This window comes from Acomys russatus, chromosome 2 (genome assembly GCF_903995435.1).
Source record: "Acomys russatus chromosome 2, mAcoRus1.1, whole genome shotgun sequence".
NCBI classification, from domain to species: Eukaryota; Metazoa; Chordata; class Mammalia; order Rodentia; family Muridae; genus Acomys; species Acomys russatus.
In genome coordinates this window covers 12785537-12798751 of record NC_067138.1, presented here as the reverse complement: position 1 = coordinate 12798751, position 13215 = coordinate 12785537, and the positions used below count along the sequence as shown (strand labels likewise).

At 38.6% G+C, this 13215-nt stretch overlaps 1 protein-coding gene across 2 annotated transcripts in view; it reads left to right on the top strand.

The window, feature by feature from the left end:
* Pkia (cAMP-dependent protein kinase inhibitor alpha) overlaps window positions 1–11119 on the top strand; it is a 31885-nt gene extending 20766 nt beyond the window's left edge. For both annotated transcript variants that reach the window (XM_051158476.1, XM_051158483.1), the window contains exons 2-3: window positions 5910–6087; window positions 10271–11119. In XM_051158476.1, coding sequence (XP_051014433.1) covers window positions 5937–6087; window positions 10271–10350 — 231 coding nt within the window. In that variant the 5' untranslated portion in view covers window positions 5910–5936 and the 3' untranslated portion in view covers window positions 10351–11119. The remainder of the gene's footprint in view (window positions 1–5909; window positions 6088–10270) is intronic.
* Window positions 11120–13215: the final 2096 nt, after the last annotated feature.

Here is a 13215-nt window from a genome sequence, read left to right as displayed (position 1 = left end):
ATACTCTTCTTCAGTTCTAAGCCCAGGTTAATGTAGAAATTAAACATCATGTTGCTAATGTTTCTCTAGCTAATGAAAATATCTTTGTAATTAACATAATTGAATTGCTGCAAGGTCAAAACACTGTTACTGACTCAGAAACAGCCTTGTAAAGAAGTAAAAGCAGGGTGTTAGGAATATGAACCCATGTTCCAAAAATTTAAGTAACAATGTAAAGATGGGCAGAAGGTTGAATTATATGGGCCTAAGACTCTTCATGTATAGAGCCATCCAGGTGAGAGTGGGTGCGTGGTTGAGATTTGCTAATTCACTGTCTTCAGGAAGCAAAGACCATCTCTGGCTGCTGAAGAAAGGACATTCACCATTTCTATTCCCACTTTTATTTAAGGCTCACTATAAGCAAGCACTACATTAGAAATTGCATGTTATAAAAATAATAACAAAATACATGTCCTTTTCAAATTAGAGTTTCAGTTTAGTAAATATTTAGATTAATTTTGACATTTTTATGTATACAGCACTTTTTTTTCTCACACACATCAATCCATTACCCTCCCCATCCTTTTCTGCCTCTTTTATCTTCAAAGGATTCCACATCTGCTTTCTCACATATTCATTCCACAATTGAGAGAGTACATACAATATTTCTTCCAACCCATTAGTAAGTTCTTGACTTGTCGTAGCTCGCTATCTCTCTGGAAAGAGAGCTCACCATAATGCTGTCAGTGCCTTGTCCAGACGAAATCCAGGTTCACAAAGTGCTGTCTGAAGAAGAGGAGAGTGGCAAATGAATTTGGGCTGACTTTTGAGGGCTCAGTCTGTTTCACCGAGCAAATTTATCTGGGAACTGCATTCCAGGTGGAGCAACAGATTTGAGCAAATGTGCCATTACAGATCTCTGAAAAACACTCTGCTATATTCTGGGTGTATTCTGCAATGTTCCAAACATGACAGGGAGTGGTGAAGTAAGATCTGCAAAAGTAAGAGCCATTCAGACCGTGTAAAGCCTTAAAAGGAATCCTAATTTTTAGAATTTGTAGACTATGAGTAAGATTTTGGAGGATTTTTCAGGATGGCCTAAGATCACTCTGGGAGCAGCATTTTTAATAGAATGAAAATGTAAGTGATGAAAAAAACCAAAATTTATTGAAAAATAATTAGATAATGATTTCAAGGGTGAAAGGTAAACAAAAGAGTGCTAACCATGATGTATGTTATGGTGTTAAAGCAAGTGTGTGATGGTATTGACGATGGACTAAAATAAAATCTGTAGCATGTCTCAAAGACAGAGAGAGAGAGAGAGAGAGAGAGAGAGAGAGAGAGAGAGAGAGAGAGAGAAGATAATTTACCAGCAAAGAAAGACAATACAAAGAATATCATTTAGAAGAATTTTGAGAAAATTTATAGCCAAAGAGGTCCTGTATACTTTTAGGAAAGAAGGATGGATCCATGACTAAAAAACAGACAATCTCTGATGTTTAGGCTGGAAAGTCCTGGGAGTAGTTCCCATGGATCAGAGTGCAAAGAAGAGTCACCCAGAGGGGAATAAGAGAATCTGTGCAGCTCTGTGTACAGACTAATAATAGCTAGAAATGTCTACTTGAGCCAACTGGCACCATTTCGTAACTTTTTCTGGTAACAGCCACCTGGTAGTGAGATCAAAGAAAGTGTACTGGGCTGTCTTCACAGCACGAAGCACAGGTATGAAGGCAAAGATCACAAGAGACCAAAGAGACTTCCTAATGCTGAACTGAAGGGACATGAACCAGTGGCAACTGTGCAGCTGAAGCCAATGGTGGTGAAGGAATGAAAGACAGGCTCCACGTGAGGAGAAAGGAAAGGTGGACATGGCAGTGGCCAGAGCAGGGGATTTCCAAATACAGGATTTTTAAAAATAACACAGGTCTGAGTTCCGTCGGTACTCTCCTTTCCATTTAAGAGCATTCTCACATTATCCAGCGCACTTCTTTACTAATTAATAATTTAGAACAAAATAGTTAAAGCTTTCCCTGTAATTCACTTCATGGCTGAATGGCCGAGCAACAACCAGAGCCCAAATTCTTCACTTTGGTGGGAAAAATATGTGTGACATAGGCAACTAATAAAGAGATCCATTTTGGCCCATGGTTTTACGGTTATCAGGGACCAGATTCTGATGTGTTGCAAGACATCGTGATAGTACCATATGATGTAAGAGGGAACACTCCTCATGGTAGCCAGAAAACTAAAAAAAGAGGAAGAGGAGGAGTCAGAGTCCTAAAGCCCCCTTCAAGGTTATGGCTTTAATGATCTATCTTCTGTTAGACCTCACCACCTCCGATAGTACCATGGACTAGGCCTCAGTGTGGTAAACTGTAGTGTGCTGTTTAAGCTTACTGAAACAGCACTCTGGGAATGAGAACAGCTTCCTTGAACCCAGACACCAAGTGTCCTCTAAAACTCCTGATCACAGAGCAGGCTGCACCCCTATTTCTTTGACACGGAGAAAGGAAAGCAACAGATAGCTAGGGACAAATATGTTTTATGTATATGCTGTTAGGGCTGACCACTTGTTATTATAAAACTAGAGGATTCCTCCCTGGGGAAGACTAATTCTCCATCTCCAGGCAGCCATTAATGGCCTATTATAGCTCTTTATCTAGGAGTTGAGCCAGTGATATTTTCCCTTTCCATGGTGGCTGGCTTTGTCATTATTCAGGTCATGTTTAGGTGTTCATATTGTTGAAATTTAATGGGTGGAGCTTCCCTGTGATTTATAGAAGACATTATCCTACAGCAGAGTGGGCTCTTACCGGCTTTGTGTCCCCTTTTCTGCTGTGTTTCCAGAATGTTGGATGAGGGTGTTGTATTGTAGATCTATCACTTAGAGATGGGTACCGCACAGTCACCTTTCTGCATTTGACCAGTTGGGGCTTTTTGCAGTGATTTCCATATTCTGTAATCACGCATATCAAGGAACTGTAAATGGACTCAGTAGTTGTATTTATATATTTATTCATTTATTTATCTGTGTGTATGCATAACAATAATAATTAAAGAAAAAGGACCATGAAGTTGAAAACGAATAAGTAGGACATATGAAAAGTTAGGGGGTGGAAGGAGAAAATGATATAAATACAATACACTTATATGAAATTAAAAATTAGTTTGATTTAAAGGTTTCCTTAATTAAAGATAGAAGATAGCCCATTTTCAACTGATGTTACTATTATCTAATGGTATAAAATGTCCACTTGGGAACTGGAAGGCAGAAGCTCATCGAAGAAGAAATTGTTCTTCAGTTACAGCATGGCTATTTCAGCAGTTTTCTGAGGCATTCCTTCTAGATGCAGTATGCACCTTACTTGATATGAGTTGTGATTACCTGCTCAACCAAACTACTCCAACAGTTTGTTTTGGTTGTTGAAAGTGCCTAGTTATATGATGTTCTCTTATCTATATGTTTTTTCCTGTCTATCTTCTATTTGCTGTTTCTTCTCTTTGCTTGCTACATACTTAATAAGCTCACTCATTGGATACCCAAAGTACAGCTATCTCAGACAATACTCCATATGACTCGCGTCCTAGCACATGGACCTTTACAGCACACTTATTACCTTAACTGAAACAGTCTTCAAGTTTATGTATCACAGATTGTGTTGGGAGTTCACTTTAATACACTTTGATAATTCAGAATTGGAGTACAAGGAGTTTGTTGCTCATCTCAAACTATTAGTTGCATCCATAGCAGAAGAGTCATCCTCCTGGACTAAAGCAATATTTGGTCATCAATGTGTTTGGAGCTTCTGACGTGGGGCGATAATAGAACACAGACCATACTTGAGTCCATTTCTCAGATAACCTTCGTCTTTCTGTAGATAGTGTACTTGCTGAGTGCTTACCTCTGAACTGGACCACTTCACTTATTTCCAATTCAGCTCCATAGCATGTTATGAAAAAAGAGAATTTTTAGATTATAAGCTTGTGGTAAAGAAGCTATGGAATATGGGTTAAAGCTGGCCACGTGCCTTTTTATAAAGCTCTTACCACATTTGTTAAGTTTATGGTTTATGACTGTTTTAAACTATAATGCAACATTGAGTAGTTAGCTTGGAGATCAAAGCATTCGTTATTGAATCCTGAGTGCAAGAAAGGCCCTAGCATCCTTTGTCAACCTTGTTCTTACTTTTTATTTTCCATAGTCCTGGGGTTGAAGACAGGACAGTGTGCTCAACAAGTAATGTTCTACACAGAGTTGTAACCCCAGCCCATCAGAAGTCTGATTTCTAAAATAATTGTTAAATTGTTTTGTAATTATCATGCAATTGCATCATTTTCCCTCTGATTTCCTCCATACTTTATCTACCTCTCTTTCTCAAATTAGCAGCCTCTTTTACTTTAATTGTTACATATACACAAAAAATATGCATAAATACAACCTGCTCAGGCGGTATAGTGCTACCTGTATGTATATTATCTTAGGACTAGCCACTTGAGAGAACCTTCCTGGGAAAGACTATTTCTCCTATTCTTGGTACTCCCCAGCTGCACATAGCTTTTAGTCTAGGGTTGAGGTCCCAGGTGTTTTCCCCTTTCTATTTTACCTTGTTCATTGGTCTCATTGTTGTTCCAGTCTTGTTTAGGCAGTGTGGTGGTTTGAGTAAGAATGGCTCCCATAGGCTCATGTATGTGACTGCAAATCACTGGGAAGTAGAGCCAGCACCAGCCAAGGACAATACCGGCAGTAAACTTTAAACCCCTACCCAGATCTAGCCAATGGACAGGACATTCTCCACAGTTGAGTGGAGAGCACGGTCTGACATCCTCATGAACACTGGTGCCTCATCTTTGACCACATCCCCTGGATGGGGAGACCTGGTGGCACTCAGAGGAAGGACAGCAGGCTACCAAGAAGAGACTTGATACCCTATGAGCATATACAGGGGGAGGTAATCCCCCTCAGTCATAGTCATAGGAGAGGGGAGTAAGGGGAAAATGGGAGGGATGGAGGAATGGGAGGATACAAGGGATGGGATAACCATTGAGATGTAATAGGAATAAATTAATAAAAAAAAAAGTCTTAGAAAGATTAGGAGGCATGGCTCTGTTGGAGGAAGTGTGTGCCTGAGAATGGGCTTTGAGTTTCAGTGTCTCTTCTCTCTGACTCTGGATGAAGATGTAGAATTCTCAGCTCCTCCTGCAGCACCAAGTCCACCAGCATGCCACCATGCTCCCCACTGTGATGATAATGGAATAACTTCTGAAACTCTAATCAAGCCTTAAATGAAATGTTTTCTTTTATAAGAATTGCTTTGGTCATGGTGTCGCTTCTCAGCAATAAAACAACGATGAAGAAAGTCATGTTAATGAGACTTCATCTCATCAAAGCACAGCTTTTCTGACATTTCTAGTCGACAAATCTCACACCGAACTGGACGTTCCTCTGGCTCTTAAACTCAGTCTTTTCAGAATAGATCCTTGAGCCTTAAATTTGACTTAAGTTTGACAATATGTACCAGTTGGAACTGGGTACTAGAGGATCCTTTGCCTTTTGATTGGTTTTGTTTTTCTGTAATGGTATCCATTTGTGGAAAAAGGAATTTTGTATAATAAAGAGGGAGGACATTTATCTGTGAGTATAAGGGTAAACATTTAGAATGTAGCTAAACATTATACTGGTTTTGTAAAGTGGCAACTAGAGAGGTGCTGGTTACTGCATCAGTGTGTGTGCCTCTATTGCACCATTAGGGTATTTCTGCCATGCTGGTCATTCCTGTGGTTTAATACAAAATTTTCAGATGAGAATCAAAGCACTGCTTCTAAACAATTGTTTCCTGTCCATTTTATAAGCCATTCATTAAACTTCCTCTGTTAAATGTTTATCATTGACTACCATTACACTGACATATGTACTTCTCTTTCTTTTGTAGCCCCTGCTATGTGGATATTTGTTAGCAATGACTGATGTGGAAACTACATATGCAGATTTTATTGCTTCAGGAAGAACAGGTAGAAGAAATGCAATACATGATATCCTGGTTTCCTCTGCAAGTGGCAACAGCAATGAATTAGCCTTGAAGTTAGCAGGTCTTGATATCAACAAGACAGGTAAGTCACTCAGTGAATACTTGTCTAGGAACATAGAATGGTCTAGCATTTTCCTACCTGAGATTGGAGCACAAAAAAATATCCCTTTGTTTGAAATCAGGTAAAGCAGTCAAAAACAGTTCAGGCACACCTCTGATTAGTTCCTTCATCCCCTTTTCTCAGAGACTTCTCTTGAAAGCATTTCCTACACACGTTCAAACAGTAAAACACGTGATCTAAGAAAGCATCCAGTATCGACAGAAGTTTGGAAATTACTTTTAGCAAATGTTAGCAGAGTTAGGACTCCTGTCGTGGGTAACACTGACTATCTCCCCCATTTCATACATACCTAAAAAGATTCACCTTCAAGTCAGGTAGTCCTTAATTCAAAGAGTCATGGCAAATGAGGTGCCCTCAAACCATTTCTATTGAGAATGGAAAGCAAAAAGTTTGGGATGCAAGTGTTTCTTAGATAAAATGGTTTTAAAATTTCATAATTGAATGGTTTTGTGGGGGAAAAATGTATCTTCGTACTTATCCAAGTCACCTGACTTTACTAGTGAAAAAGAAAAAAAAATATCTTAATGCATTAAGATATTTGACAGCCTTAGTTCTGAGTATTAAAATAAGTTCTCTTATAGCTTCTTCAAGTTTATTAAGAAGACTTGCACAAAATAATCATTCATGGGTCCTAGAAACCTACAAGTAGAACATTATGATAGGCAGATTTGGGCCCAGGGGTCCCACTCAAACTAAGGCACCAGCCAAGGACAATACAGGAGGTAAACTTTAAACCCCTTCCCAGATCTAGCCAATGGTCAGAACATTCTCCACACCTGAGTGGAGAGTGGGATATGACTTTCTCACGTACTCTGGTGCCTCACATTTGACCATGTCCCCTGGAGGGGGAGGCCTGGTGGCACTCAGAGGAAGGATAGCAGGTTGCCAAGAAGAGACTTGATACCCTATGAGAATATACAGGGGGAGGTGATCCCCCTCAGGAACAGTCATAGGGGAGGGGAATAATGGGAAAATGGGGGAGGGGGGAGGGAGAAATGGGAGGATACAAGGGATGGGATAAACATTGAGATGTAACAAGAATAAATTAATAGAAAAAATCATTCACTATAAAAAGAAGTCATAATCAAGAAACCACAGTGTTATATGCATAAGAACTTACAATTTCTGATTCTGTTTATGATATTAATATGGTTTCACTCTAAGAATATATGTATGAAAGCCTTGAGATTGTTGAAGAATGAGTAAGGCTACGTATGTGATGTTTGAAAGGCAGAATTTTATTCAGTTACTAAAGGCCCATAGTCATAAGCACCGTTTCAATTTTAGATTAATGACAGATGTTGACAGCATCGCTTTGGGATGCACAGACTCACATATTCTAGGACTCATTGCATCTCTGCCATTGCTTTATGTACATAACTCTCAAGGCATTTTAGAGAAAGAGTATAGGGCATTGTTTCATTTTACTGTCATGAAATAAACAAATATATTTTTTGTGATATAGAAATTTTATAGATCTCATTTTCAAGAAGTCTTAATATTGGGACTTTTGACCCATAGAGTGGTTTATTCTGTTTCGACTGTCATTGAGAAGTGACAAGACCTTCTTTATATGAGAAAAACTTTTACATTACCAGTACTAGTGAGATTTATGTTCATAAATATAAAAGTAAGATAAAAATCTGCATTAAAAACATTCTGATTATATAATCTCAAATTTTCATTGCTGGTTATATAACGTATCTTCTTTTCTAAATAACTCTGCGATCTAATTTCAATTATCTAAGCCCTTACAAATATTTTAGTTTCTCTGCAAACCATATGACACTAGGCAAACTGTTAACGTCACTGCCTTCACCATTCTCCATGCAAAAAACTAATAATCCCTATCACCATGAGTGTCTAAACTATAGAACCTGACACACAGGAAAGCAAATGTAGCGTCTGAAGATTTGGAGGGGCCTCTTCACCCGTCTGTCTCTGTTTTCTTCCCTATCACCATGAGTGTCTAAACTATACAACATGACGCACAGGAGAGCAAATGTAGCGTCTGAAGATTCGGCCTCTTCACCCGTCTGTCCCTGTTTTCTGATAATGTATATTTGGCCTCTTCACCCGTCTGTTTCTGTTTCCTGATAATGTGTATTCAGAAACATCGTCCTCTTTGATGAGTTTGCAAGCGTCACTTAGCCACACCTCTGTCTGCAGTGCAGTGCTAAATCCTGAGAAGTGTCCGCAAACACCAGGAAGCTCCACCCCTTGCGGTAGTGGGGCTTCTTATTTTGTATATATGCAGGCCCTTCCCTCTTTCAGTATTCTACTGTCTGTCATCTGCCCAGATATGACTCCGTTCCTTTGGCTAGCAAGAGTGTCTCCCATATACTGATTCCTTATTCTGTGATTCTCTATACACCCCCCACTTGGGCCTTCTGCACATCTTGAAGGCTTATTATAATAAAAACTGGTATGTGAAAAATCATAAACATTGCCTATTTATGATTTGATACAACTTTATGTAGAAAAAATAATTTCCTAAAATACTTAACATTACTGGAGTATGATGAGATATCTAATTTTTCTATGTTAATAATAAGGATTATTATTATTATTATTATTATTATTATTATTATTATTATTCATAGATAGACCTGATGACTGTAGTTTTTTTTTAATTAAAAAAAAATTTGGAGTACAGGAAATTTTTTACATGTATGTTTATATTGTTATACATATATAAAACAAGCTACATAGAGCAAGAAGAACCATGAAACAATCAGGAATTATATTAATGTTATATTCATAGTGCTTTGGCTATTTATCCCAGATCCCAAGAATAAGAAGAAAGAACTCACTTCTGAAAGTTGTCCTCTGGCCATGACACGCACAGTGTGGCAAGTGTAAACTAGATGACAGACAGATAGCTGCATGCAGCCACACTAATTCAATTCATCAATTCATTTTAAAATAATAAAGGATAGAGCCAAATATAGTGATGCACACTTTTTTTTAATAGAAAACAGGCAAAATTTATTACAGAACATTGTAAATATACTCTTTTTAATAGTTTATTAATTTATTCTTATTACATCTCAATTGTTATCCTATCCCTTGTGTCCTCCCATTCCTCCCTCCCTCCCGCTTTCCCCTTACTCCCCTCCCCTATGACTGTAACTGAGGGGGACCTCCTCCCCCTGTATATGCTCATAGGGTATCAAGTCTCTTAGCAGGCTACCAAGACACACACTTCTAATTGTAGCTTTTTAGAGATAAATATAGGAGTTTAAGAAGTTAGAGGCCAGCCTGGACTACACACAGTATGATCTGTTTCAAGAAAAAAAGAATAAGTGATAAGTTCTTTTAACATTATATAAAAAGAAGGTGGCAGTGTGGCAAGTCCATCTATGTTTATCCATTGCATTATGATAAACTCTCAGAAAAAATATTGACAGAATTCATGTTACTGCAACACCACAAGTTATTTTGTCTGCCAAGTCATATTGGTGGCAGTAGCCAAGAGACAAATGCAAATCCCTGAAGGACTGACTAAAGCTGGCACGTATGTTGATTGACCTAAGATAGAGTAAAAGTATTGTTCAGTTTTAGTAGTTGCTGAGGCACTGCCTAAGATTGCAGTGGCTACAATGCACAAGGGATGTTTGACTGACATTGCACATTTGTTCATAAGGACAGATCAGAGACCAGTAAACTATTGGACAAGAGACTGACCAACTAACAAAAACCCTTTTATCTTCCACAGTTATTATAATTTGTGAATTAATAGAACTTCTGAGAAATTGGGTGGATCATCTTAAAGTTCCATAAAAAATGGGAAAGGTAAATTTAAAATATTTTTTCAAATCAGAGAATCAGGACTCGATCCCACTTCTGGTTTCTGTAGATTGTGAACACTATGTTTAAAAGAGATGTGCTTGGCCAATATAGCATAACCAGTCGTTAACAACTCTGGACACCTCGTTAGTTATCTGTTGCTGACTTTTGTTCAGAGGTCACAGAAAGTGGCAGGCTCTGAACATGCACACACTGTTGTTGACCGTGCACTTTCAAGGAAACACAGTTGTCTCAATAACATTTTCATGCCTTGAAGTCTCCTCCAGCATGACAGGCTGAGTGAGAGTCAGTAAACTTGAGCTTTTCTTTGCCCTGCTTTTGTTGTCTTATACAGAAGGTGAAGACAATGGACAGAGAAGCTCCACAGAGCAAAGTGGGGAAGCCCAAGGAGAAGCAGCCAAATCTGAAAGCTAACACTCCCTTCTGACCGTCAACAACACCTGACAATGTGGCAAATCTTCTGGCGCTGCTTGGATGTATTTGCTGCCATGGGTGAAAGGGAGGGGAAGAAAATGGCTGTGCTGCGTGGCAAGAAGCTATTCGTTGCCATGTTAAAAGTGGGGGCCGAGCCGGTGTTTGCAGACAGCCTTCTTCCTACCTCTGTCATTGGCAATGGTTGAAATCACCTGGCTGGAGCTCGGATATCATTTTTGTATGGGTCCTTTCACTTGACCGTATAATGAAATGCTTGTAGAGAGTAGCACTGACGTAGCTGATGATTCCTGTAGCATCTGGCCCCTCACGATGTCAGAGGATTTAATTGTGTCTAATTGAAAAGGGTTGGTTGAACCCCAGAGTTTAAATATCTCTGGCTGGAGTATTCACCCAGTAAAAGAACCATCCAGAGAGCACAGTTAGCGCTATGTCCCTGTGTGTTAGTGCTGTGTTATTCACACTGTTTTGTATCGTACAGTATACCTGCTCAGCACTGCCCTTTGATTGCTTATGTAAAAACAATGATGTACATTACTGTGAATTTTATACTGCTCATTTTTTAAAGGGCTGCCTTTTTAATTTTCCATAGTGTTGTGGCGTGCACGGGGCAGAACATACTTTTGTAAACAATACTTTCCCCTTGATGACTGTGCACTGATGATTACATCCGACAGACTCCCTGAGACCCCTCTGCTTTATTAAACAGGCTTTTGGAAATATCCATTCACATGAATAATGCCTGAGTTCACTCTTCCTATTCTCTTCACAGACAAGAATTCTATCCATATTGCTTTTATTTCTTAAGTTCTTTCAAGTAATATTTTTATTTGCTATTATAAGAATTTTTAAGAATTGACAAGAGACACACAAAAAAAAAAAAACAAAAAAAAACAAAAAACACCCAGATAATACGAATTGGAACTATTGTGCTCTGTGGATGAGGTTTTTCACACCAATGTGTGCTACTGTTTAGTGCTTGGAGGACAGCTTGTAAAAAAAAGTGTTCTCCTCCTAATCCTGTGGGTAAGAGTTCAAAAAGGGACGCCCTCGTGCTATGTTCTACCATGTCCTTTTTCAGCCCTTTCATATCCAAATGTTATTACGCATTTTTTAATGTTTGTAAAATTTTATTAATAATTTAGTGTGAAATGCATTCTGATACAATAATTATCACCCCACCACACTTTTACTGACACTGTTGATGGCTATGCTGTGTTTTGACATCATAATTCTTGTATGGAAATTTTCTGTGGCCTGTGTAACCCCTCTGGTCAGTATTATAAAAACGAACTATCTTTGGTAACAACTAAGGATTCAGCAGGATGCCCAGGGTTCATGAATTATGGGGCAGATAACAGATAACAGGAGGCCTTCACAACAAAAGAGCCCGTAAGTGTACTGGTGGGCATAGCTACACTTCCAAGTTAAGTAGAGTGCAGCATTTCAACAGGCAGTCTGTGGGTACTAAGGGAATTGGGCCTGTCTCTGTAGTAATGGGCAAAGGTGGAAGGGAAGTCTGCCACCTCTTCCTATACAGTGCTTTTCTTACTGACTGGGAGTACGTGAATCTCATTTAGTTCCCCAACTGGGTGTTTTCCAGAAAAACAAGCACGTTTAAGTATGTCATTCTGGATATATATAGGGAGACCAGTTAATGCATTAAGTATGAGAGGCCTTGCTTTGTTCTGACTCATTGGAGGCTAGTTCAAATTGAAACACTTGACCTGTTGATAAACTCAAGGCTGTGAACAGAAGCTTCTTGGTCTGTTTCAGATGATCCCTGATAACCTGTTGGCAACATCCAACTGTTTCGATGCCCTCTTTTCACTATTCTGATAGCTTTCTTGTGGATTTGAGGTTCATTCTTAGAGTTGTGGAATTCCAAACCGAGTTCCTGTGTGTTTTGTAATGTTTAGAACCAGTGCTGAGTCTGTGTGGGAGGTTTATTTCCCTGTGTGATATACTATTACTAATGCATGTGGTGCCATGCCTGTCTTCACATATATAAGTAGTGCTAAATGAGAAGTCATACGGAGCTTTTGGTTTAGTTTGACCTCTTACTGCTACGTTCTGTACTGTATTCAAACCCAGAGGTAGTCTCAAGCTGGGAAGGAAAAATAATCAATATTCTAAGTCTCCCACATCGTATAAATTTTGATTGACAAAAGTGCATAGACGCTCCTAATTTTCATTGAAAACCTGTTATTTGCTAAATAAATAAATAAATAAATAATACATGGGAATTAATCTGTAAAGATGGGTGAAAGAGTAGACAACCCAAGCAAAGGATGTTATTTACCTCTCCCAGCTGAGTCTTTTCAGAACCCGTTCGTTCATCTCTTCAGATACACACCATTGAGAGTTCAATCTTTCCCCCTTTCACACATGAGGAACAGAACATGAATAAGTACTAATTTTTGCAAGATTAGAAAGCTAATTTGAGCCTATGTTTATCTATCAACAGAATTTTCATTCCACACATCATAAAATTAAAGCTAATTACACAGTATGTTTCTCTGTATGGAAAATTTTAGCTCACACTCTTTCAGCTTGCATTTTACAGAGAAGGAAAATAAGTTCAAAAGGACCTAGCCTTTCTTGGGGTTTGCAAGTGGGGCAATGACATGTGTGGCTAAGCCTACCTTTGTTTTGTTTTTAATATGCGGTGATAGCTTATTTTAAGAGCTTATTTCTGGCATGTAAACTGTAAGTTTACATATGTTTATGTTATGTTGTATATCAATATTTTAGGCTTTTTCTATTTAATTACTGAGAAACACAAAAATTTCAGTTTTTAACAGATTAACAGTGAGTCAGAGGCTGTTGATTTTACCTCTTTTTCAA